Source organism: Ursus americanus, chromosome 14 (assembly GCF_024610735.1).
Source record: "Ursus americanus isolate L20-20 chromosome 14, mUrsAme1.1.p, whole genome shotgun sequence".
Lineage (NCBI taxonomy): Eukaryota > Metazoa > Chordata > Mammalia > Carnivora > Ursidae > Ursus > Ursus americanus.
In genome coordinates this window covers 56843487-56866909 of record NC_142140.1, presented here as the reverse complement: position 1 = coordinate 56866909, position 23423 = coordinate 56843487, and the positions used below count along the sequence as shown (strand labels likewise).

The following is a 23423-nucleotide window of genomic DNA, read 5'->3' as shown; positions in this document are numbered from 1 at the left end:
GTGCAGGATCTAGGCAGGCAGACTACCGTGGACACCACGCAGCCTCCCTGAGGAGAATTTGGAACACGACGTGGAGATGCAAGGAATGTTAACGGCCAGAAATGCATTTGCGAAAAGCAGAATCCAAAGCACAACGAACCCCATGCCTGGTCAGCTTGGGGCCTACCAGGGACGGCAGAAGCGAGAGCTGTCATATCGGCACGGACAAATCCAGAATGTGCCCCCACCAACACACAACCCCATTCGGTCACACTGCTTTTACAACCAGAAAGAAGTCAACCTCAACAGACACAAAGGCACCCTTGGCCCTCCCCAGGCATCTTCTTCTGGGGTGAGCTGACTTTGGATGACGTTAATTATTAGCCCAGTCCCCACTAAAGGGCCTTGCGGGGTTGGTTCCAAGTCTTTGGTGAGGCATCGAAAAGGAAGAGATGCTTCTGATAAGAGCTCTTATCAGAGTGCCCACTCTGGGGCTTGAGGAGAGTGGGGAGGAGGGAGGCCCACCCTCTCCACAGGCTCTGCACTAGCTGCCAGGCTGGGGCCGCTCGGAGGCCCAGGGCCCACGGAAATGCGTGCAGCCTCCCTCACCCATGGGTGGGGCCCAGGGCGGCTCCTGCTTGAGCCCTGCAACTGTGCGGCTCACCTGGAAATGATCCAGCATCTGCTTCCAGGACAGGAGCAGCAGGGCCTCTTTCCGGACCTTCCTGGGAATCTCCGAGTAGAGGAGGGAGTTCTCGCGGCTGCCATAAGGCATCCCTTGGGGAGAAGAGAGAAAAACCAAAATGGGGGACCTTGCCCAGGACAGGGAGGAGGTCTTGGGCCAGGGCCATCTCCGGCCAAGACCCTGGCTCCCTGTGGCTGGTTCCGCTTCGACCTCTTCCTCCCGGTGTGTCCTGGCGGCACACCCCTCCCCACGGATGCTCCGACCCTGGGTGCAAGTACGTTAGCAACAGTAACAGGGTTTCCTCCCTCTGCGACGTTTGCATGAGTACCTTGACCGAAGTTACTGAAGGAAGAGCATGCAAGAGAACAAAAGGGAGGCCAGTGAAACCCGCCTCTCCACAGGCGAGGCTCGGTCTCGGGCGTCCTTCTCCGTTAGAGGCTTCTGCAGAGGCCAAGAACTAACGCAGGGTTAGAGTAAGTGCAAACGTATGCAAGGCAGCTGGGAAACGTGCACCTGACCAGCACCTCTCCTGTCAGCACTACGGATGCGGGGCTGGCGCTCTCTGGGGGTCGCTGAGCGGCCCTCCAGCCCCCACCCGCTCCATGTCAGCAGCACCTCAGTGGTGACAACCACAGACGTCCCCAGACGCCACCCACTGATCTAACCTGACCTCGTAGAAGAGGACAGGAGCTACCTAGCAAGGACTGTGTGTGAATGCAGCGAGCAGGAAACAACGTCCATCACACGATGCCCGAGACGTGTCACTCGGAGAGATGTGGGCCTATTTCGGCAGTAAGTCACCGCATCTCACGTTCCTCCCTCTCTCAGGCTGTGTCTTATTGTCAAAGGTGCTGTGGTATTCTTAGTGGCAAATAAAGTAATGCCTATTTCCCAGCTGGTAGTGTCTTCAACTCAACAGATGACAGCAGGTCACGGGCAAACAATGGACTGCAGGAAGCACGAGCCCCCTCGGGCCTGAGTTTCTCCAGGAGGAAGACTCCATGTGATGCTGGCCTCTCTTCAGGACCGCCTCCCCCATGCTCCCGCTCTTGTGAGTGGGGGACGGGGACGCCCCAAGCTCGCTGCCTCCAGGGCTAGAGCCTGACAGATAACGTCTGTCCCTTTCCAGTTAGCGTGACAGGCAGCTTCTCCACAGCAATCCACGTGGTGTTTCCACTCATGAGACAAATGGCATGTGAAGTATAGTTAGTAAAAGAACATATTTAAGGGAAAATACGAGGTTCATAAGATTTCCTTTGGAAATCAATTTAGGGAAAATGCAGAGGTCACGTAGATGTGCGGGTTAGCAACACTCACGGTCCCATGTCTAGGGACCCTGGACGCTGTGCGGTTGCCTCCCTCATCCCCAGCTGGAGCCACAGGCGCGTGACGCTACCCACCCAGGCCGCCCACAGGGCGTCCTTCCTCCTCAAGTTCACACGACTGGTGGGGACAAGAACCATGTGGTGCATGATCCCATCTGTGCGCAATGTCCTGAACAGGCAACTCCAGGGAGACAGGACGTGGACTCATGATTGCCAGGAGCTGGGGGCACGGGGAGGAGAGCAATGCCTAACGGGTCCTGAGTTTCTTTCTGGGGTGACGGAATGTTCTGCAATTAGTGGTGACGGTATGAGAAACCACTGAGTTGTCCACTTTTAAAAGAGTGAGCTTTAGGCTCTGTGAATTAGACCTCGTGAAAGAGAATGGTCACAGAGCAGCGTGCAAGGCTGAGAGGCAGCAGCTGGCGGTCTGCAACCCAGCAGCAGGAGCTCTGGACAGCCCCTGTCCTCGGGGCTCTCAGGGAGAGCCAGAGCTTTCCAAACAGGAAGTCAACAGTGCGGCCTTGCCAAGGACATCGGAGCCACCTCCTCTGCCCAGCAGCTTAATAAGTGATGGCACCAAATGGCACAAGCTAGCACATTCCCTGTGTTGTAATGGTGACACAGGGCGTGTTAGCCTAGGGTCTGACTTCTGCTGTCCCTGCCCCTCCCCTGCCTAGCTCCACCCCAGCCCCCAACAACCACTGGGATGGCAGGTGGCCCAGGTCTGCACAAGCACCATTTCTGTCACCGTGCACTGCGGCCTCGGGAACCAGCCTGATGGACACGTGACTCGCGCTGGGCCCGGGCTCTCCTCTAGGTCATGAGGACACAAGAGGCCTCTCTTCCTTCTCAGGGACTCCCTGAGTTGTCCCACAGTCCTCTGTCCTACATGAGACACCCATTTGCAGGGGGACCAGCTGACCCACATGGAGCAGGGGAGCCACCCCTGTCCCATCTTCCTGGCAACAGAAGTCCTGCTCTGTTCATTCCTTTACACTGGACTTCATCGTGCACACCTGAAGGACCCTTCCCTGAGCCTGGGGTGATTGGCTCCACATGCACAAAACGGCAAGCCTCGTGCCCACTGAGAAGGCAGGGGCTCCCAGGAGAAGCAGAGGGGGCAGGGTGCACGCTGGGCCTGGCCCGTGGAGGCCCTTTCTGTTCCAACCATAGACACCAGCTGGCTGCCAGCATTCCTCTGGGGGCTGCGCCAGCATAAAGACTATCGTAAATACATGGGGGCTTCAGGGAGGTTTGCCTGAAGAACTTAGACATGAGGTGGAAGTTAAGAGTACCCCAAAGGTACTGAGTGATACACACAGATCAGCTCAAGGGTGAGCAATGTCACCCCGAAAGAGGCAGGATGGCTCTGACATGTCCTAGGAAGGTTCTGGGGTCTCAGACAAATCCACAGGCCTTGTCTGGAGCTGCCCCCTACCCACGGTGGTAGGCCTCCTGTAGTCCGCAGGAACCTGCTCATGCCAACCCCAGACACAAGCACAGACTGCAGACAAGCAGACATGTGATCTACATTGAGCCCATCCAGTTCCCTCTCCCAGAGGTTCAGAGAGAGCTCATCCATTTCTGCTGGTGGCCGGAACCTGAGATGGGTAACCCTGGGAACATGGCAGCGGGAGGCAGGTGGACAGTGAGGGGTTATGTGTGGAGAAGAGCACATGCCAAGCAGACGCCCGGGCCCCATGCAGCTCCAGGTTCCAGGGCCATGACACGAGGCCTGAGGGGGGCTCCCTGGCACACCCCTGTGTCCTTCCTGTGAGGTGGCCCTGGTGGCTCGAACTAGCTCAGAGGGTTTCTGTCCCTTTCAGCAGCTCTGTGGTTGGCGAACCAATGGCCCCCAAATACTCAGGTCCTAATCCCCAGAGCTTGTGACTACATTGCCTTCTGCAGCAAGACGGACTTGCAGATGGGATGAAGTTCAGGATCTGGAGGTGGGGAGAGTAGCCTGAAGCACCCAGGTGGGCCTGAAATGGAATCATGTGTCCCTATGAGGGAGGCGGAACTTTCAGACCCTCGGCGGCCAAGATGGCAGTGACTTGTAGCCACAACCCAAGGAGCGCCGGGAGCCTCCAGAACTCAGAAGAGGCGAGGGACCAATTCTCCCCCAGAGCCTCTGGAGGGAGCAAGGTGCAACCTTGCTGACACCTTGATTTTGGCCCAGAGAAACTGATTCTGGACACCCGGTCTCCAGAACTGTGACAGACGACATTTCTGGTGTTGTAAGCCACCAAAGCCGGTGGTGATTTGTGACAGCAGGGGCCCCAGGAAACTCTTCCAAGCACCCTACCCGGGACACCAGCCTGAGCTTGAGTTGGCGAGGGGGGGAAACTATGCTGGGAGTCACGGGATCATGGGGAAGACAGAAGCAGCAGCTACTACAGCCCACGTGTCCTGGCCGTGTGTGACCCCAGGAGCCACGCCCCCTCAGGTGAAGGACACGTGAAGCATGCCCTGTCCTCACTGTTCCCAGGCCAGAGCTGGCAAACTCTTTCCTGTACCATGCGTATTTTCAGCTTTGGGGGCCACACGGCCTCTGCTCCAACGACACCTGGAAGCGGCGCTAGATGGTACAGAAACGAACGGGTGCGGCTGGACGCCGGTGAGACTGCATGTGCAAAACAGACGGCCATCGCTCACGGAGCCCTGTGCTAGACCATCCCTCTTCTAACTCCGCGTCCGCCAGACCACTGTGCAGCTTCCATGTGCCTCTCTACGAAGAGGGGCTGGGTCGACTCTGGGAAGGGGAGAGCCATGCAGCACCCACGGCGGCGTCAGCCCTGGGCAGAGGACAACCTGCGTCCACGGGTGTGCACCACCCCTCACCCCAACCCTGACAGAGGGCCCGGCCGGCACCGGCATCGTCCCCGGGGCTGTGGGTCCTCAGAGGCCAGTGGGGCCCTCGATGTTGAGTGGCGAGGCGAGGTTGCAAACCTGCCCAGGTCACCAGTCGTGTGTCGTGCTGCTTCCAAAGGAATGTGCTCAGCACGGTTCCTGTGGGCCCTGTCAGACCTTCGGGCAAAGCAAGGCAACGTTCACTTGCTCAATAAGATATTCACTGCCCACCTACCAGGAGCCAGGCCTGCCTGAGGCCTCACCGGTGCCAAGTACCTCTCACCTGGCCGGCGGGGAACACAAACCCGTCAACAATCACAGGTGGTGTACCCAGTGCTGCTTACCGGGCACACGTCGGAGAAGGAAGTTACTAGCCATTCACGCGCTTATCCAGGTATTTAGGGCGGGGATGGCAATCCCGTGGCCAGCCACCCTGTGGTTAGCTCACAACACGCATGGTACACAATCGTGGCACCTTTCCTTGAGCCTCAGGGTCCTTCTTAGCACACCGGCCCATGGTGAGCACTGGACTTACCAGTGACTCCCACTGCTAGCAGTCATTCACTAGACTGGCCTGGGCGGCTGGGAAATGACTGAGGGGGGCAGGCCCAGCCACCTGGGACTGGAGACGACCTCAGGGGCTCAGAGCTATGTCCAAGGCCCAACCACAGCAGTGCTGCAACAGCAGGCCCCCCTCTGCTTTGCTCCCCTGCACACCTGACCCCCATGGGCACCATGCACCAAAGCTTCACTGTAAACAGATGTCACCGTGGGTGGGGTAGGCTTGTGGGGCATTTTTCCCAGGGCCGGGCCCATTTTTTTGGACCTTCTAATAGGACCAGCTGGCCTCTGGAGATGAGAGAATTTAGTGTCCCAGAAACCCTGCCACGGTCAAGGGGGCCTGCAGGGCCTGAGGGCAGCTGGAGGGCTTACCTAGGTAGTAGAGGCGGTGGGAGTGGGGGCTCGACTCGTCCGTCTTCTGCACGAACTGGAAGTCGTGTGGAGCCTTATTGACGATCAGGCCCGAGTTCTTGCGGCTGCCATGGATGATGTTCCGGAGCCCGTCCCACGAGTGCTTCTGCACCTGGAAGCGGGATGCCGGGTCCTCCATCTCGACCGCATCGCCCCGGTCGGACACTGGCACCCCGGTGGCCATCCTCTCTGTCCCCTCAGAATTCAGCGAGAAACTATGAGCAGGAGAGGACAGGGTGGGAAGAGGATGATACTCAAGCTTCACTTACAGGCTGCCCCCTCGTCAGACACTCCCAACCTCCCCCAGACGAGCCCCACCCCCATGCCACTTTCCCAGTCCCCCTAAATATGTCCCAAATTATTCTCTTTCCAGCAACCACAAACGCTTCTGAAATCCAAGCCACTGCCACCTCTGATTCCAACAGTCTCACAACGGAACCTACACATCCACTGCAAATATGATTGCACTGCTTAAAGCTCTTCCTTGGTTTTCCACAGCCCCTGGGGTAAAAACCAGTCCTTATCATGGCCTTCAAGGCTCTCTGTCCTCTGATCCCTGCCAGCCTCTTGAACTTAACTCCCCTTTATCAGTCCTCCAGCCAAAATGCCCTTTTCTCTGCTCCTCAAACAGGCCAGACTCCTTCCTGCCCCAGGGCCTTTGCATGTGCTACTTCTGCCCAAAACACTCTTCCCCTCTCTTTGCTTGACTAACTTATCAAATCTCTATCTGTCAGGTCCTCAGAAACCTTCCATGACGTTCTGTACTGAAGCCAGTCTCTCCAATAGTCTTTCACATGCTGCCCACCCCACCATTGTCCCTGCCTTCAGAGCATTAGTCACAATGGTCGATTTGTTGATCTCCTGTCCCATTCACAGCAGTGTCCCCAAAACCTCATGAGGTCCCTGGCTCCCAGCAGGTATTCCACAGAGGGCCATGGAATGACTATCTTGCATTAAGCCCACTGGGAGACACTCACGTGCAAAGAACTGAGCATAAAGAATTGATTGGCAAAGCTCATCACTCATGCCATCCAGCTGCGGGTCCAGCACAGCAAACTCTCGTGTCTCACAAGAGGGGCTCAGAGAAACAGGCAGCTATGTTCAGGCAATGTGAGAACCCCAGATTAGGGGATGGATGCCCCTCAAGACAGCCCCTCTCCTCTCTCCTCCAGTTCCCTGAACAGCTGTGGCCAAGGCGCCCTCCCTCCCTCCTCCCACCCTTGCTGTTGAGCACATTTCTTGACCGGACTGGACTGGCCAGGCAAATATTTGTCTTAGGGAAATCTAAACACAGCCACAATGACCCGGTTCTGGAAGAGCCGGGGTCTCGAGTGAGGCCAGCCAAAGTGAGCAGGGCGGCCTCCCTTTCATCCGTGGGCATCGAATGGACTAAGGCCTTGCTGGATGCTGGCACTCCTCCGGCTCCAGGATTAGTGGCTTTGCTCCAGGTTTACTGGCTTTGCTTTGCGGGTGGAGTTCGCGGTTCACTGGTCAGAAGTGGGAGTTGCTACTGTTAGACCCATGGGCAGGGACAGCACAGGCCAAGGGCTTTAGAGAAGCACCTGGCAGAGCTGTGCCCTCCCTTCACACGGGTGCCCTCCAATTCCCAGAAGGCCTTGCCCCTGCCAGTAAGAGAGTCCACCATCCCCCACCCAGGCCCAGAGTCACCATCACAGGAGAAAGACCCCTGCCTGCTGCTTCAAGAGGCAACGGGAGAGAAACACTTCTGAGTATGGCCCCTGTGGGCCAACTTTCAGAGTCCCCTTTCCCACCCAACCCTGTGTCAGATGAGAGGCAGAAATGCCTCCCTTGCTCGATCCTACGTGACCCAGCCAGGGCTGGGGCGGGGGAGGGGAGAGCACAGCAAGCCAGGGCTTCTTGCCCCCCAGCCACAAAAAGCACACTCAGTCCAGTACTTCCTATGGTGGCTTTGAAGACACAGATCACAGGCCATCGGAACTTTCAGGGCCCTCGGGTCAAATAAGTCGAACCAGAGAAGACAGGAGACTCCCCGAGGATCACATGCAGCGTGTCCTGGCCCACGGCAGAGCTGTGGTTTACCTCTAGGGCAGCGCAGGGCATGGCAGTGCTAGGCAGGGGCCAGGGCCCAGGCGAGGACAGGCTGAGTGCTCCAGAACCCACATGGCCCAGAGCACCTGGCAACAAGCCCAGAAAACCAGGCCAGGGGACTCCTCTAACCGGCCCAGCCCCCTCCCACTCCCGAAACTGCTGCCACAATTGAAGCCTTGCTCAGAGCAGAAAAACAGATCACGACCTCCAGGGCTCCCAAAGGGGACCCCATAAGCTAAGAGCCTGGTAGAAGCACTCACAAAATCACACGGCTAATTTCCATAGCAAAGAACAATAAAAAAGATCTTGCCTCCGATCACTGCAGAGAGCCCAAGGAGCAAAAACATGATCCAGGAGATGAGAAATGAAATGCGACATCGGGAGAAACTTCTAGGAATCTTCTAGACGCAGCCAGGCGGCCTGAGCTCCCAGACAGGCCAAGGCTTGGTGCTACGTCCTGGTCCTCCACTCACCTCTCTCCTCCCCAGAAGCGGAGAGAGACTGCAGAGGAGGTGAGGGACGGGGAAGAGGTTAAGTCAATGCCGCCCTTCCCATCCTATGCCAGCCTGTGCTGGGCTTCTCCACTCAAGAGTTTACACAACTGGGGAAATGAAAGTGGATTCCAAGCCACTTAAGCCAGGTCCACCTCCAGTTTCCTTCTGCCAGTCAACAGGACACCTCACAGACCACGAGGCCACCAGCACGTAGCCCGGGAGCTCCGGTACAGTCACCATCAAGGCCCCAGGGGACTTCTGCGATCTGTAAGCCAGTGCTCCAAGAGCCATGACTACTGACCCACACGCACACACACACCCCCCGGGAGCATCCACCAGAGACCCAAGCAGGGCCTGGGACGAGGGAAGCAGACAGAAAGCAAGAAGGAACTGCAGATTCTCGGTGCTGGCTGCCCGTCTAGGAGCGTTCAGCCGACCACAGAGTGATAAATAGGAAGGAAGGCAGGCGCTAGGGAGGTGAGGGGCGGGGTCCTACCGAGCTCCAGGGAGGAAATGCCTGAGTAGCCCTGGGGACACAAGCCGAGTCCCCACAGGTGGGGGTTCCCTGGAAACAGCAGGCCATCCTCTGCCTTACGAGGGCTGCCCCTGGCATCACGTCGGCCTTCTGCGGTCACAACCAGCCTCCACAGACTCAGCATGCAGCCCAGCCTGTGCCCACCGGGGAGCTGATGCACGTGGGAAGGGGGGACTCGGGTCTCCATCGCTAACCGACCTCCTAACATGTCTACGCACCGGACACTGGGAGCTGTGTCTGGGGAACGAATCACTGTGCTCAGCATCACACCTGTCTTCCAGAACCTCTTAAATTCCCTTCCTGCCTCATGACTTGTACTTGCTAAAAGCAAATGAACCCAGGAGCGGTAGAAACTGACAGTGAGGCAGGTCCGCTGAGCGGAGGACTTGCTATGATCTTCATCTCACGCAAGGCCCCAGACACGGGATTCACCGAGTGCCCATGCCTTGTGTGTACAATTATGATTACTTCTCACTGCAAGCTTGACAGCGGTGTCAGCCGCATTTGGGAGGCTGGAAAGTAGGCTCAGGTCAAATGACCTGCTCAACATCACCCTCACAAGGAAGCAGAGGGGAGCCCATGTCTGCCGGACCCAAAACCCACATCCTAACCACCAGGCCAGTGCTTCTCAGCTGGGGCTGATCCTGCCTGATGGAGCGCCAGGCAATGTCTAGGAGGGCCCCCACAGAGAATGACTTGGCCCCATGTCAGCAGTGACCAGGCTGAGAAACCCCGCACTAGCCCACATTGCCTCCTCATGCAAAACAGCCAGAGTCTTGGGGAAACGCAGAAAGGTAGGGGGTGGCAGGGGGTGGCAGGTATCTTCCCAGACCTATGACATTGTCGGAAATTTGGGAACCTCTGCAACAACCCCACAGATCAGGGCTCCTAAGGCCACATCCCTTACCTTCTCCAACCTTCTGTGTTCTCGTGGTCCAGGCGGAGCTTCTTAACCTTCCGCATTAACCACTCGGCTGACCTCAAGAGGGTGGGGAAGCCTGTGAGCAGAGAGACCCCAGGGCTGCAACTCCCAGCAGTCTGGGAGTGCCCGCTCTCGGCCCTCCTCCCCTTCCCATTTCTCCAGGGACACCCAATGCCAAGGGCATTCTGATGAGGCCCTGCCCAGAAATTCGAGAGTGTGCCTGGCCTTTGCCAGAATACAGCATCTTTTTTGTCATGTAGGTGCAGTCCTCCCAAGGCGAGAAGTCCCTGAGAAGAGGGCAGTTTCAAATAACGCCAAGGACCCCATCCTTGGTGCTCACCAGAAACTGAATAATCCCTAGTTTCCCACTGTGGCCACTCCCTGATGGCCTTCCTGACCTCACCTTCTCCCCTTGCCCTTGACCATGATCTCCAGCCACGCTGGCCTTACTCTCCCCTACACACACCAACTCTTTCTCACCTCAGAGCCTTTGCTCTCGCCAGTCCTGCTGCTTGGGATGCCCTCCCCTGCTTTCTGTATGACCTGCCCCCTCTTCTCCTCCATGTCCCAGTACCATCTCTTTAGAGGTCTTTCCTGGCACCCAGTCCAAAGTCGCTGCTTTGTCACCCCCACACAACACCTGGTCCTCCTGTAGAGCACTGAGTCTGGGACAGTGGTTCTCAAGGGGGATGACTCTGCCCCCCCCCGGCAATGTCTGGGGACATCTGTGGTCATCACAACTGCGGGTGCTCCAGGCACTGAGTGTGCAGATGAGGAGGAATTCTGCGCTCTTTATTTGGGGGAACAATTGAGTAAGATCCTTAGGCCGTCCCTAGGCACTAGAATAAATCTCTGATGGGTCAGACAGTATAACCCCAGCATCTGTGAGTCACCTCCTCTCTCCCTCCCACTTAGTTCACATATTTAAATGGTGCAACATCCTAGGACCTCAGTAGGTCAAATGATTATGGAATATAGAGTCTCTTGGGGGTCAACTGAATCCCCTAAACCAGTGGGTCTCAGCCAGGGCCAATGCTGCTCCCAGGAGCCATTTCTGGTTGTCACGACTGGAAGGCATGGTGCTGGCTTGCAGACCAGGAAGGCTGCTAGGCATCCCACAGTGCACAGGACACCCACCTCCACTCCCCACTGCAAAGAATGATCTGGGTGTTGAAGCTGAACACCCCAGCTCTGGGTGAGTGAGCACTCTTCCCTGGGATGTCAGCTCCAGGGGGTCAGGCCTACATCTGTCCTGTTCCTTCTGTATCCACGAGCCCAGAACCATGCCTGGCACACACGAAGTGTTTTTGGTCGAATTAATGAGTCCCTGTGCTCCCTTGAATGCTGTCTAAAGTCAAAGGGAGCCCTCGTTTGGTCAGCAACCAAACACCTTTTTGAGGAGCCAGGCCCCTGGGTGGGCAGGTACCCAGATGCTTCAAGAAAAAGAAAGCAGCGCGAGGCCCCAGGACTGAGATTGTAGGAGAGAGATGAAGCAAAATGTCACCATAAGCAGCACTGGTCTCACGCTCCGTCCTGTGGTGAAAAGAGGGGCCGCTGTTGTCAGAGATACGGGGTTCAAAGCCCGGCTCTACAACTTCTGGTCTCTGGGACCTTGAGAAGCCACCTAACCTCTCAGTGAGGTTGAGTTAGGTTAAGTTTAACCTCTCGGTTAAATTGTGCCTCAATTTCCCAGGCTACTTAAGACGGTACCTACATCAAGGGCTGCTGTCAGAATTAAGTGCTCAAGTAAAATCCCAGATGTGGCAGAACCTACATGACAGCTAATACTATCAACTAAACGAGTTGCTGAAAATCATCCTGCCATGGGGAGAATTGGACCAAAGCTCCTTTTAGAGTCAGGATCCCCATCAAATGCTGACTGAGCGCCAGGCATCGTGTTTAGGTGCGTGGGGCGGATGCAGCCACACCTTCGCCAGATCCAGCTACAGTCAACATTCCCCGTTTCTCCCACAATCTTCCAGGGGGTTCTTACTGGGGCAGCTGGAGGGAGATGCTGGATGGAAAGAAAAGTCTCCAACAAAGGCGCATAAAGCCACAGACACTGGCCTGGGTCTCAGCCAACCACCCGAGAGGGCACTGACCTCAGGGTTGTAGAAAACCACTTCCTGCAGACTTCTGTATCCTGGAGCATGCAAATGAATCCCACCAGCCCACACACCAGCCACCATGGTCACCCCACCCCAGCACAACTGACCTTCTAGAGGGTCCAGAAAGCCTCCATTCCGGCTGCAGCTGTGGGACACAGACCTGGACAGAACGAACGTGTCATTAATGTAGCAGGTTAATGGAGGGACTGGCTAACAACTTGCTCTCCTTCCATGCGGGAGTCCTGATTGTCCAGGCTGATTCGCTCTACCTGAACGGGTTCTAGAGCTACCTCACAGCCCTGCAGTGCTGTCTACATGCCCTGAGCTGCAGCCGGGAGAAAAGACCTCCCATCTGGCCTAATTCTCCCAGGAACCAGTCAAGAACTACACCACAGCGCAGACCTCCAGGGCTTCAGTCCCAGCTCCTGGAAAGCACGTTGGTTCTTGCCACTGAGACAAGTGACTTCCTCACGGTGGGGGGCGGGAGAACGGCAGTGGTGGGGAGGGGAGGGAATGGGGCACTTCTGATGGCTCAGCTGCAGCATGGATGGGGAAGTGTCAAGGCTGGTCTAAAGCTGCGTGGGAAGAAGGTGGGCGGCTGGACCGGGCCAGGAGGGAGGCTGAGAGAAGGGGCTGGCTCTTGTGGGGGTGTGGGCTGGGGGAGGCCAAGCGCTGGGGAGGGGTATGGAGGTGGCCTCCGCTCTCAAACAGAGAGCTTGTGTTTGCATGGGGAGAGGACCTCCAGAGCCTGCGGGGAAGGAGAGCGTTGTGGGTGCGGCCACTCCCGGAAGGGACCACAGCCAGGTGGCTTGGGCAGCGACGGGACGAGCGGGAGGCTGGACCGGGGAGAGGCGGGGAGGTGGCCAGGCCACCGCAGGAGGCGGGAGGGGCAGAAGGGCTGACGAGGGCCCAGGGACTGAGGGGAAACCAAGGCGGGAGCCCGCAACAGGGCCGGGGTGCGGGGAGGCCGGGGCAGAGGGCACCCGAGAAGCCGGTCAATGGAGGGTCCAGAGTCAGGGCTGAGGTGGGGCCAGTCAATGGCGGGCTCGGGGTCGCGGCCGAGGCGGGACAGGGCGCGCGGGCGCTGCTCACCGGGCTCCGGGCCGGCGCGGAGTGGCGGCCGGGCTGGGCAGGGCGTCCCGGGGCCGAAGGGGCCTCACACTAGAGGCTCCATGCCCGGGACTACGGCCCCGGAAGTGGCGGGCGCGGGGGACAGCAGCAGCGGCGGACACGGGGGAGCCGGCGGCTCGGGCCCCTTTGACCCGGAAGCTGAGCGGCCCAGGCGGCGGACTACGATTGGCCACCGCCCGGGCGGTACCAAGGGGCCTACGGCGCTTGGGGGGAACGCGCTGGTGCGGCTCTTGCGGCCAGAGGCTCGGAATTTCCCTGGGGCGGCATCTTCCGGTGCAGGGAGGGACGCTGGGGAGAAACACCCCCATACAATTTGGTATCATCCAGCCAGATCCATAATACTTCTACTAATGGTGGGCCGGGAAGCCAAGTTCCAGCGGAGCGTTGGTGGTATAGTGGTTAGCATAGCTGCCTTCCAAGCAGTTGACCCGGGTTCGATTCCCGGCCAACGCAAGCAAGGGTATTGATTTTTGAAGTTATCCCATTTAAATTTTCCTGATTAAAATCTCCCAACTGGAATTTTTTATTACCTTGAAGTAACTTTTAAAACGACAGGCGAGATCTAAAAACCACGGAACAAGAATCTGTATGGTATTTACTCCGGAGTAAGCTTCACTATTCTCCAATGAGGGAAAACTCAAGTGTGTTTCCGCTCGGGATCGAACCGAGGACCTTTCGCGTGTGAGGCGAACGTGATAACCGCTACACTACGGAAACCAACAGAAGGCTTGGCTTGGGGGCCCCTATAGAGCGCGCGGTGTTGGGGATTCCCGCGCTTCCGGAGCCGGTGGCCCTCCAAGAAGCGCCACCGGCGCACGCATGTCCTTGTTACGCCGCCTCAATACAGAGCTAACTTGTCAGCATTTTAAACCAGGCTTTTCTTTTCTTTTTTTTTTTTTTAGAGCTAGGAGGAGGACAGGAAGGTAATGGCAAGAATTTAGGGCCACATTCCTGTATAATCTGCCCCCTCCAAGACCAAGATTAGAGTAAGGAGAGCGAGGCAGTGGCCTCAGCTTCAGACATTGAGGGGGTGCCAAAAACGCAATAATCAAGGTAAATGTATTTTAATGCAATATTCCAAAATATCCTAGCAGTGACTCCATAATGAACAATATATCAAAACTACAAATCGAGACAGGTTTGGGCAGTGCCTTGCCATGTCGTAGTGGGGTCCGAGACAAGATCAGGAATGTGGGCCCCTCTATACCTGTTTTAGTGTATTTTTGAAAGGCCGTTTCGCCACACAGCATCTTCGAGAAAATACTGAAACTTAAAAGCAAATGTATTATGATTCAAAGCATTAAGAACTTACCGTAATGTCACTTTTCTGCGTTTAATGGAAACAGACGTCAATCACATTTTCAACATTTACTTCTGGGGAAAAATTAACCATGGGAAATTACGTAAAACACGTGTGGAGAAGGCACACATTTTTCCTTCTGCCTCAGAGCCCGATAGGGCTCAGCGGTGCACTGTCACGGCCACAAAGCATGAAGACCTTCTATATTTGTTTGCCCCTGCTACTGTGACAAAGGACCACAGACAGTGGCTGCAAAAAACCACAAGCTTACTGTATACAGCTTTGGAGACAGGAGTCTAAACATTGGTCCAGAGTGGCTAAAACCCAGGTGTGGGCAGGGCTCGCTGCTGGAGGCTCTGGGGAGAACCGCTTGCCCTGCCTTTCCCATCACCCCCGCCTCTGGTTCTTTTGGTGCCTCTCCTGCTTTGATTTGGACCTTCCAGCCTCTCTCTTGTGACTACATGAAGCCCACCCAGATATGCAAAATAGGCTCTCCATCTTGAGATCCTTATTGCATGTGCAAGGTCTCGTTTGCCATGTGGGAGAGCAGAGTCACAGGTTCTGGGGGTTAGGATGTGGACTTTGGAGGAGGGCATTATTCTTCTCCCCTTATTGGACATCATTCCCTAACATCCTTTTTGACAGCAGTATAGTATTTCGTTCATTCATTCATTCATTCATTCATTCACTGAACAATGATTTACTGACCACCTACTCTACAAAGCGGGACAGGGCAGCAGTCCAGCTGTCCTGGGGGTGGTGATGAGTGGGCTAATTTGAGGGAGACTTAGAAGCTCCTCATGCTGCTCTGGCCAAAGCTTCCAAACCACCTCTCCAGACACCTCCTCCACCTCCCCTTCCCTCCCTCGTTGCCCAGGCGTGGCCCTCGGGCCTCTTCCCTCCACACATGCACCCCTCCCTGGCGGCCTAGTCCTCTTTCAGGGTTCAAACCCCATCTACATCTGGTGGACACCCACGGTCCTGACTGCACCTGGGCCTCCCCTGAGCTCTAGATGGGGGTCTGGCTGACCCTCAATGTGTCCACGCAGGGTGTGGGGGGTGTCATGGCCATCCCAAACTTATCCATGGTCCCAACGAGCTCCCTACTTTTCCAGAACCTGCTCGCTATGGACTGAGTATTTGTGTCCCCCCCAAATCCATATGTTGAAACCTACCCCCTAAGGCGATAGTATGGGGGGGGTCTTTGAGAAGAGCTTAGGTCATGAGGGTGGAGCCCCCATGAATAGCATGAGTGCCCTTATGAGAGAGGCCCCAGAGGGCTCCCTGTCCTTTCTGCCCTGTGAGCCCCTGGGGAGAGGACAGTGGTCAGTGACCCGGGAAGAGGCCCTCACCCGACACGGAACCTGCCAGCGCCTTGAACTTGGACTCCCAGCCTCCAGAACCGTGAGAAATAAATGTTTGCTGTTTATAAAACACAGTCTGTGGTAGTTTGTAGTAGGAGCCTGGCCAGACTAAGATATTGCTCCTTCCTCCATCCCCCCGACCGAGGTGAGGACAGCTCCTTTCTTCCAAATGCTCAGCCAGAACCTGGGAGCTGCCCAGGACTCCTTGCTCCCCCACCCACATCCAATCACTCAACAAATCCAATGAGCACTGCTTTCAAAACACATCCAAAATCTGATGGCTTCTTCCCCACTGCATGGCCATCTCCCTGGTCCATCCCATCACCACCATGCTGTGCCTGTGCCCTCTGCCCTGTGCCCTGGCTCATGTCCTTGCCTTCACAGTCCGTCCTCTCTGCAGTGGCCACCAGAGGGTACCTGTGAGCCCTTGCGTCAGATCCAGGCCTCCTCTGCCCAAAGCCCTTCAGGGCTCCCACCTTCCTGGGTAAAAGCCCGCATCATCCCTGAGGGCCGCACAGCCCTGCAAGATGATCCATGCTGGTCCCCTCCCTGCCCTCACTTCTCTCCCCTTCACCCAGCCTGCTCCAGACACACAGCGCCCCCCCCCCCGTTCCTCCAATTGCCAGGCAGGGCCCTGCCCCAGGACCTTTGCATGGGCTGTGCCCTCTGGCACAGGCATTTTCAGGGCTCATTACCTCTCCTCCTCTAATTCTTGAGTTCAATGTTACCTCCTCAGAGGAAACTTCCCTGAGTTCCCCCCACCTTGGCATTCACAAATTCAGTTTTGATCACTTTACCATGTTCTTTCAGTGGCTTATTAGTCTCTGAAACCATCCCATTTGTAGCTTTATTTCCTTGTCTCTCTTCTGTCTCCTCCACTGGAGTAAGGACTCCACCAGTGCAGGGTTTGCTTGCTTGTTTGTTTGAATCTATTTTGTTACCTATGTGTCACTATGGGGTCAGTAAACATTTCTTGAAATTATGAACAAATGAGAGTTGGCCAGAGTAGAAAAGGCCTAGGAATGGGAACGGAGTAATACGGGTGGGCTTCCTGATGGAGGAGGAGTAGCTCAGAAAACATGTCATCTTGGGGCGCCTGGGTGGCACAGTGGTTAAGCGTCTGCCTTCGGCTCAGGGCGTGATCCCGGTGTTCTGGGATCGAGCCCCACATCAGGCTCCTCCACTAGGAGCCTGCTTCTTCCTCTCCCACTCCCCCTGCTTGTGTTCCCTCTCTCGCTGGCTGTCTCTATCTCTGTCGAATAAAACAAAATAAAATCTTAAAAAAAAAAATGTCATCTCCCCCGTGAACCCCATCAAGGCCTGAGAGCTCATTCATCTGCCAAAACCAAACCAAACACAAACAGACAAAAACTCCTTTAAAATGATTGGGGGCAGCCGATGCGCTGGGTGACACCCCGTTGCTCCCCCTCTCAGCCTGGGTTTGCCAGCAAGGTCCTGCAGGTGAACTGGGGGAGTCTCAGAGGTGGCCCAGGCTGAAAGGACGATACTTCCTTCTCTCCACCAGGTGTCAGCAGGAACACGACCACCAGGAGTCATGCATTGTCCCGTGCCTCCCAAAACCTGCCGCCCCTCCCGCTGTCCTAACCACTCTCCCTTCCAGTCCCACTCTGAGCCCCAGACCTCAGCATCTCAAAGTCAGACACTCCACTCCCTCAACACACACCCCAGCATTTGCAGGAGTGTCCATGTCCCCAAGCAGGCCACCACGGCAGGCAGGATTGCTGACCTGTCCTACCAGGTGTCTACCCATTCCAGGAGTTGGAGGGAGGAAGTGGAAAGAGAAAAGAAAGAAGGGAAGCAGAGAGGGATTCAGTATTTCAGTCTGGGAAATGTCTGTTGCAAAGGCTGGCTGCATCAGATCCCTTTGGATGTCTGAGAATAACATGCAGGAGATAATGGAAATTCGTGCTGGGAAACATTCTAAGGAAATGTCACACTTTAAACTCATTTACTCCGCCCAACACCCCCACGATACGGGCACTATCAGCAGCAGCTTCCCCCTTTTAATGATGAGGAAACCGAGGCACAAAGAGGTTAAGTAACTTGCCCGAGGTCACACAGCTTATAGTAATGAGAGTCGAGATCCGAAGGCCAGGGCATGAAAAGGCCGTTGAAACTGAACCAGCCATTAGAAGATCCGCCCTGAGCCTTATCAGGGTCATGAGTATATTAAGACATGTGGGTCTGATGGGTTTCCAGGCAAAAGAACAGAGACAGCCCAAATGTGCCCCCACAGTTTGGGGGAGCCATGAAATGAATAAGGAGGCCCTCCATCTTCTGACCTGGGGCAATTTGGGTAGTCGTATGTCCTACCCCACCATTTATAGAGATCACCATCCGAAAAGGATACAAACAGATATAAATATGTCTGGGTGTATGCACAGAGTATCCCTGGAAGGGATTGGTGAAATGGGTCGCAAAAATGGCTGGCTATGGCCTTTGGGTGAGCACGGGGGGGGGGGGGGGGGGGCTGAATTTCCACTCACACACTTCTATTCAAGTTGAGTTTCTATTTCGTACAGAAAAGCATGTAGGGCAATAGAATAATGGCTTTAATACAACACCCTCTTTTTTTTTTTTTTTTTTACAACACATTTGGATAAAGAATGCCCTCCCCGCATTTGGCAGCACTAGGGAGAGAGCAAAGGGAGTGTGCCCATGGAAAGCCCCCGCTCTGAAGCATTACAGTTAAAAAGGGCTAATGAGGGGCGCCTGGGTGGCGCAGTCGTTAAGTATCTGACTTCGGCTCAGGGTGTGATCCCAGAGTCCTGGGATCGAGTCCCACATCAGGCTCCTCCACTGGGATCCTGCTTCTTCCTCTCCCACTCCCCCTGCTTGTGTTCCCTCTCTCGCTGGCTGTCTCTCTCTGTCAAATAAATAAATAATCTTAAAAAAAAAAAAAAGGCTAACGACACATGGGTCTGGCTGTTCTCCCTCGCATGGGCAAAGACGGGGTAGGACTCACACTTGGAGAAGTGCCGGAATCCAGTAGGAGACACCCCTGCGGGTAGCCTCTGGCAATCCCTGGACCAGACTGCCTTGCACAGAAGTGAAGTTCAAGGGAACCAAGATAAGATAAAGGCCACTGGACCTTTCCAAATGGGTGGGAGAAAAGCTTCGCTTACACCCTTTTGCCCTGTCGAATTTTTGATGAACCAAGTGTTAATTTCATAATTAAAACCCATTAAAAAATGCCAAGAATATAGAGTATTTGCTTCGAATTGTTTGAAAGATATATTGAGACATTTGTGATAGAATCCATATCCTCTGTGAGCTGGCACTTTCTCGATGAAAGATTAGTAAAGAAATAATGATAGTTAACAGATTAGATAGTGATGGTTAAGGTGCTGGGTCTTGAACTAGGTGTTTTAATCACTTCTTTATCATAACTGACCCTATGGGAGTCGAGATTCTCATTATCCCCATTTTACAGATGGGGAGAGTAAGGCTGAGAGGTCCAAGTGACTTAAGGAGCTGTTCACGAACAGTCTCACTCATTTCACCCCCACACCCGCCCCATGCAATAGTGCTATTTCCATAAGAGGAATTTTTGCTATTGACAAACACTTAAAAATTAAATTGTTTGTTTCTTCAGTGTCAGAACGGCAATACTCCTGTTTATTCTCAAAACCACGTCGGCACTACTTTGACTCCCCCAGAAGGTTTGCAGTAGCTGGGAATTTCCACTCCATGTTACCGTTGCAAATTTCATTGATTTATGAAATGATGCCTTTTGTCTGCAACCCCTCACAATTCCTGCCACCTGGGGGGGTCCCTTAAATTCTGTCTCGCACACCATCATAATAGGTAATACCTACCGAAGACCCTCTGGGCACTGGGCACTCTTCCAATGGATCTCGTCCTCTCAACAGCGCTGTAAGGTGGAATTGCTGATCCCCTCTGTGTGGTTGGCAGGGGCTGCAGAAGGGAGAGACTGGCGGACTTGCATGGAGGAGACTTTCCCCTGCCTCCTTCCTTCCATCACTGCCCCTCACCTCCTTGCATCTCGAGGCCACTGCATTGTTCGGGGATATTCTTAGCTCTGTACAATCAAACCAGCGCAGTCTGAAGGCTAAATGTAGGGACAGATGGGAAGTCAGAACGGGAGTGATGGAGAGACTGGAGAAAACTCCTCTTGGTCCCTATGTCTGTCTCTCCACATCCCCACCCCCGAGAACCTGCTGGAATTTCCCCAAGACTGGGTTTCTCGCTCATGCTCTCGTGGTGAGCCTGGTAAACTGAACCTCACTGTGTGATGCTGGGCAGGTGGCTTTCCCTCCCTGAGCCTCAACGTCCTCATCTGTGAAATGGGGATGATAATAGTGCTATCTCCTGGAGGGTAATGGCGGGGGTGGGGGGAATGACATAAACAAAGGGCAAACCGTGGGACTTGGCACATAGTAGGTGCTCAATCCAGAGTGTCTGTGGCCATTTTTATTTGGCCCCAGGCTCCTCCAGGTGGGGCCACTGGTATGAGTTCTGCCATCGATGGGAAGTGTCATCACACAGACACTTCTCAGTGCCTCAGATGCAACGTGAGGATTCTCTCCCTGACGCTCACCCCGAGCCCACCATGAAGAAGAATCTGCTATCCGGCCGTCCACACGGCCAGATCACCGGGACACAACTCCCACTAAACATCTTCCACCGAGTTATCCAGTTCCTCCACTGCATGCTCTCCATGCACCAGATCTACTTGCCCAACTCACTCCTGCAGGGTCCATAACAAATAAAGAGCACCGAGGTGCCAACAAGCACAGTCTGTCTGCAGCCACCTGTGATATTAGGCAAGACGGGTCCTGCCCTGAACTTGGTTTTCTCATCTGAATAAAGGGGTTCACAGCAGCACCTGCCTCCTGCATGCTAAATGTGCAGTGATGCTGGGAAGGGCTTCCTGCGTCCAGCAGCTGGCACCAAGCAAGTCAGTGGGGCTGAGGGCCTTGCTGTTTCCCTGTTGTTCAGCCAGCCCCCCCCTCAAACTGCCCCTTGGCCATGTCCCATCTCCCTTCAGGGGTCTTCTCCCCAGAGAAGGGTTTCAGTTTCTCCCCAGCATGGCCCAGGTGGCTCACTTGTTGCTCTGTCTGCAATGCACAGCCTGTGGTGTGCAGGAAAGACATTAATTCTATGAATGAATGGACTCCTTCTAGAAATTTCTCTCCTTTGAGGAAGTAAGGCCGACTTTCCCAAGAGACCACTGCCTTCACTCCATATCAGTAAGGCTTCACAGCTTGGCTGTGAGAAGCTCACGCGCTGGAGCCAGAGGGTCCCGGTTCATGTCTCAGCCTTGCCACTTAACTGTGCTGTGACAGTAGACCAGCTACCGTCCCTCTCTGTGCTTCAGGGAGGTCTGGCAGGTGGGAAGGGTTTAAGGAGTTCATCTTCATAAAGAGCAGGCTTACTAAGCCTCAGTCTCATGTGCCAGCTTGGCTGGGCCATGGGATGCCCAGATATCTGGTAGACCCTTAGCTCCTTCCTACATCCTCTCTTCTCCCTCTGCTCACCCCAGTGACAACCCTCTTGTTGGTCCCTTGACAACCCCCCACAGCTCTGTGAACCAAGGAGCCCTGCGTGTTATTCCCTTCGGGTCCCCCTTTCAGAGCAGGCCAGCTCTGTCAGCAGGACGCTGACCCACCTGCAACACACCCCCAAACCCCACCACAAAATGACCTTGAATTTGGGGTGGAGTAAAGAGACAGAGTGCAAGAGGGAGGCAGGGCGACTAGAGGGAGGGATCCACCGGTTAGTGTCTCGGGCATTGAGGAGGGGTCGGTTTGAGCAGGCCACACAGGCGGACAGCAGTTCCTGCGGCCCAGTGCTATATAAGCTTTTCCTAGATGGCAAAACTGAGGCTCACGGGCCTTTCTGCTCTTTCGTGGTGCCCTCTGCTGGCAGGGGGAAGGGAGGTCTCTGGAGCAGACATGGGGCGGGGGGGGGGGGGGGGTGCTGCTGGGCGGAGGGGAAAGGTGGAAGCAGGGGTGGGGGCAGCTGAGACAAAGCAGGGTAGGGGTCTGTTTATCAGCTCTCGCCCCTGTCTCCAGGCTGAATTAGACCAAATGACAGCAGCCTGCTCTTAAAGACAGTGGGCTCCGGGCATTGTCTCCAGAGCGAGCTGGCGGCAGCAGGGAGGGGGCCGAGGGCTGGGGGGGGGGGCTCTCAACAAAGGGAACCCCCCCCCCAGCTAGCCAGGGAGGCAGGGGAGCTGTGGCCCAGGCTGAGCAGAGCTCCAATGAATTCAGCTCCAGGAAAGCCAATTAAAGCTGGTAGGGGGCCCAGGGGGAGATCCAGGAGGAAGAGGGGAAGGAGGCCCCCACTGAGCCTGGTTGGGGGCACATGGAGAAAGACCTGTGTGCAGAGACACATGATGGGGGCATCTGGGCCCCCCAAATGCAGAAGGGTCAAAGTTCTGTCCTTGCCTCCTCCCCCTGCCCCTGCTCCCACCAACTCCTGATTAGGAAGACAGGGAAGCCAAGGATACCCAGAGGGTGACAGGGTCCCTTGGGGATAAAAATCTCAAGGGACAGCCTGGGAAACACCCCCTCATCCCGTACCCCTTGGCCACCCAGGAGAATGCTGAACAGGTGGCTGGATCTCCTTGATCAACAAGGGTCAGCTGGTCTGTCTCTTGGTCAGCCACTCCTCATGGGGTCCACTCCTCCAGGCAGGGAGGTGGGGAGTGGGAAGGACCCTCCCCGGGGAAAGCAGGCCATGCCTCCTGGAAGCCTTCCAGGAATGCTGCAGGGGATTCCCCAATGCCCAGGTGCCTCCCCCAACTCCCCCAGCCCCTTTTGGAGCTTCCTCCCCTCCCTGACCCCCTCCTCTGAGACCTCCTCTCCTTTGGCCTCTTCTCTGAACCATACTCAGACTCCTCCTCTTTGTGAGCTCCCTCTCACCTGCTGAGTCCCCTTCCCCCTCCTCCTCTTGACTCCTCCTAGCCCCCCATCCCTGGGACTTGGGGCTGAAAGTCCCCAATAGGGCCTAGGTTGAGAGGCTCCACGATTCTTACCCTACCAGGTGTCTGGGATTTGGGGGGAAAGGGTCCCGTCCATCCCCCCTTCTCAGCAGCAGAGCAGGGGGTTTGTGGGTCCCTAGCAAACATTTTGTGGGTGACATGGGACGGGGGCTGCAATTTGGGACCACTCTGTGGCTGTCAGCTGTGGGTGGGTACACCTGGGGATTTGGTGCACGGAGGTGGGGAGCACAGCTTGTGAAAGAGTGTGCGTGAGCCCACTCACAGGAACCGCCATCTCCACACACACACACACACACACACACACACACACACACACCCTTTTGCCCACAGCATTGGTGGCTCAGGAGACCCAGAGACTCAATGATGAGAGACAGACAGATTTGGGGAAAAGTTGGGAGCAGACAGCTGTGTAACAAGAAACAGCCCTGTGAACACCCTGGAGGAGGGAGAAGCAGGTGCAAAGGCACTGAGGCAGAAACGAGCTGGCTGGTGGGACATGAGCCAAGTGACAGGGAATGCTGAGCAGGGAGGCCCGAGAGAGGAGCAGCGCCTGAGCTATGGGGTGGCCACAGGGCTTGAGAGAGCACACTCTGGAGCCATGCTCCGTGGCTTCAAAGTCAGCTGGCTAAATTTGGCTTCAAGAGACTTTTGTGCTCCATGCCTCATTTTCCCCGGCTATAAAATTGTTATAAAAGAG

At 55.6% G+C, this 23423-nt stretch overlaps 1 protein-coding gene and 2 non-coding genes across 5 annotated transcripts in view; 1 reads left to right on the top strand and 2 right to left on the bottom strand.

Annotated features, from left to right (window-relative positions):
* DPP9 (dipeptidyl peptidase 9) overlaps positions 1-13215 on the bottom strand; it is a 38944-nt gene extending 25729 nt beyond the window's left edge. The window contains exons 1-5 of one of the 3 annotated variants that reach the window (XM_045804330.2): positions 13033-13215; positions 12048-12100; positions 9818-9908; positions 5773-6026; positions 644-756 (exon numbers count right to left, since the gene is read on the bottom strand). In XM_045804330.2, coding sequence (XP_045660286.1) covers positions 644-756; positions 5773-6026; positions 9818-9873 — 423 coding nt within the window. In that variant the 5' untranslated portion in view covers positions 9874-9908; positions 12048-12100; positions 13033-13215. The remainder of the gene's footprint in view (positions 1-643; positions 757-5772; positions 6027-9817; positions 9909-12047; positions 12101-13032) is intronic. The other 2 variants (XM_045804329.2, XM_087867376.1) reach the window with 2 other exon arrangements.
* Positions 13216-13452: 237 nt separating this feature from the next.
* On the top strand, positions 13453-13524 carry TRNAG-UCC (transfer RNA glycine (anticodon UCC)). The gene has a single exon. It is a non-coding gene; the product is annotated as a tRNA-Gly (tRNA).
* Positions 13525-13715: 191 nt separating this feature from the next.
* Positions 13716-13788, bottom strand: TRNAV-CAC (transfer RNA valine (anticodon CAC)). The gene has a single exon. It is a non-coding gene; the product is annotated as a tRNA-Val (tRNA).
* Positions 13789-23423: the final 9635 nt, after the last annotated feature.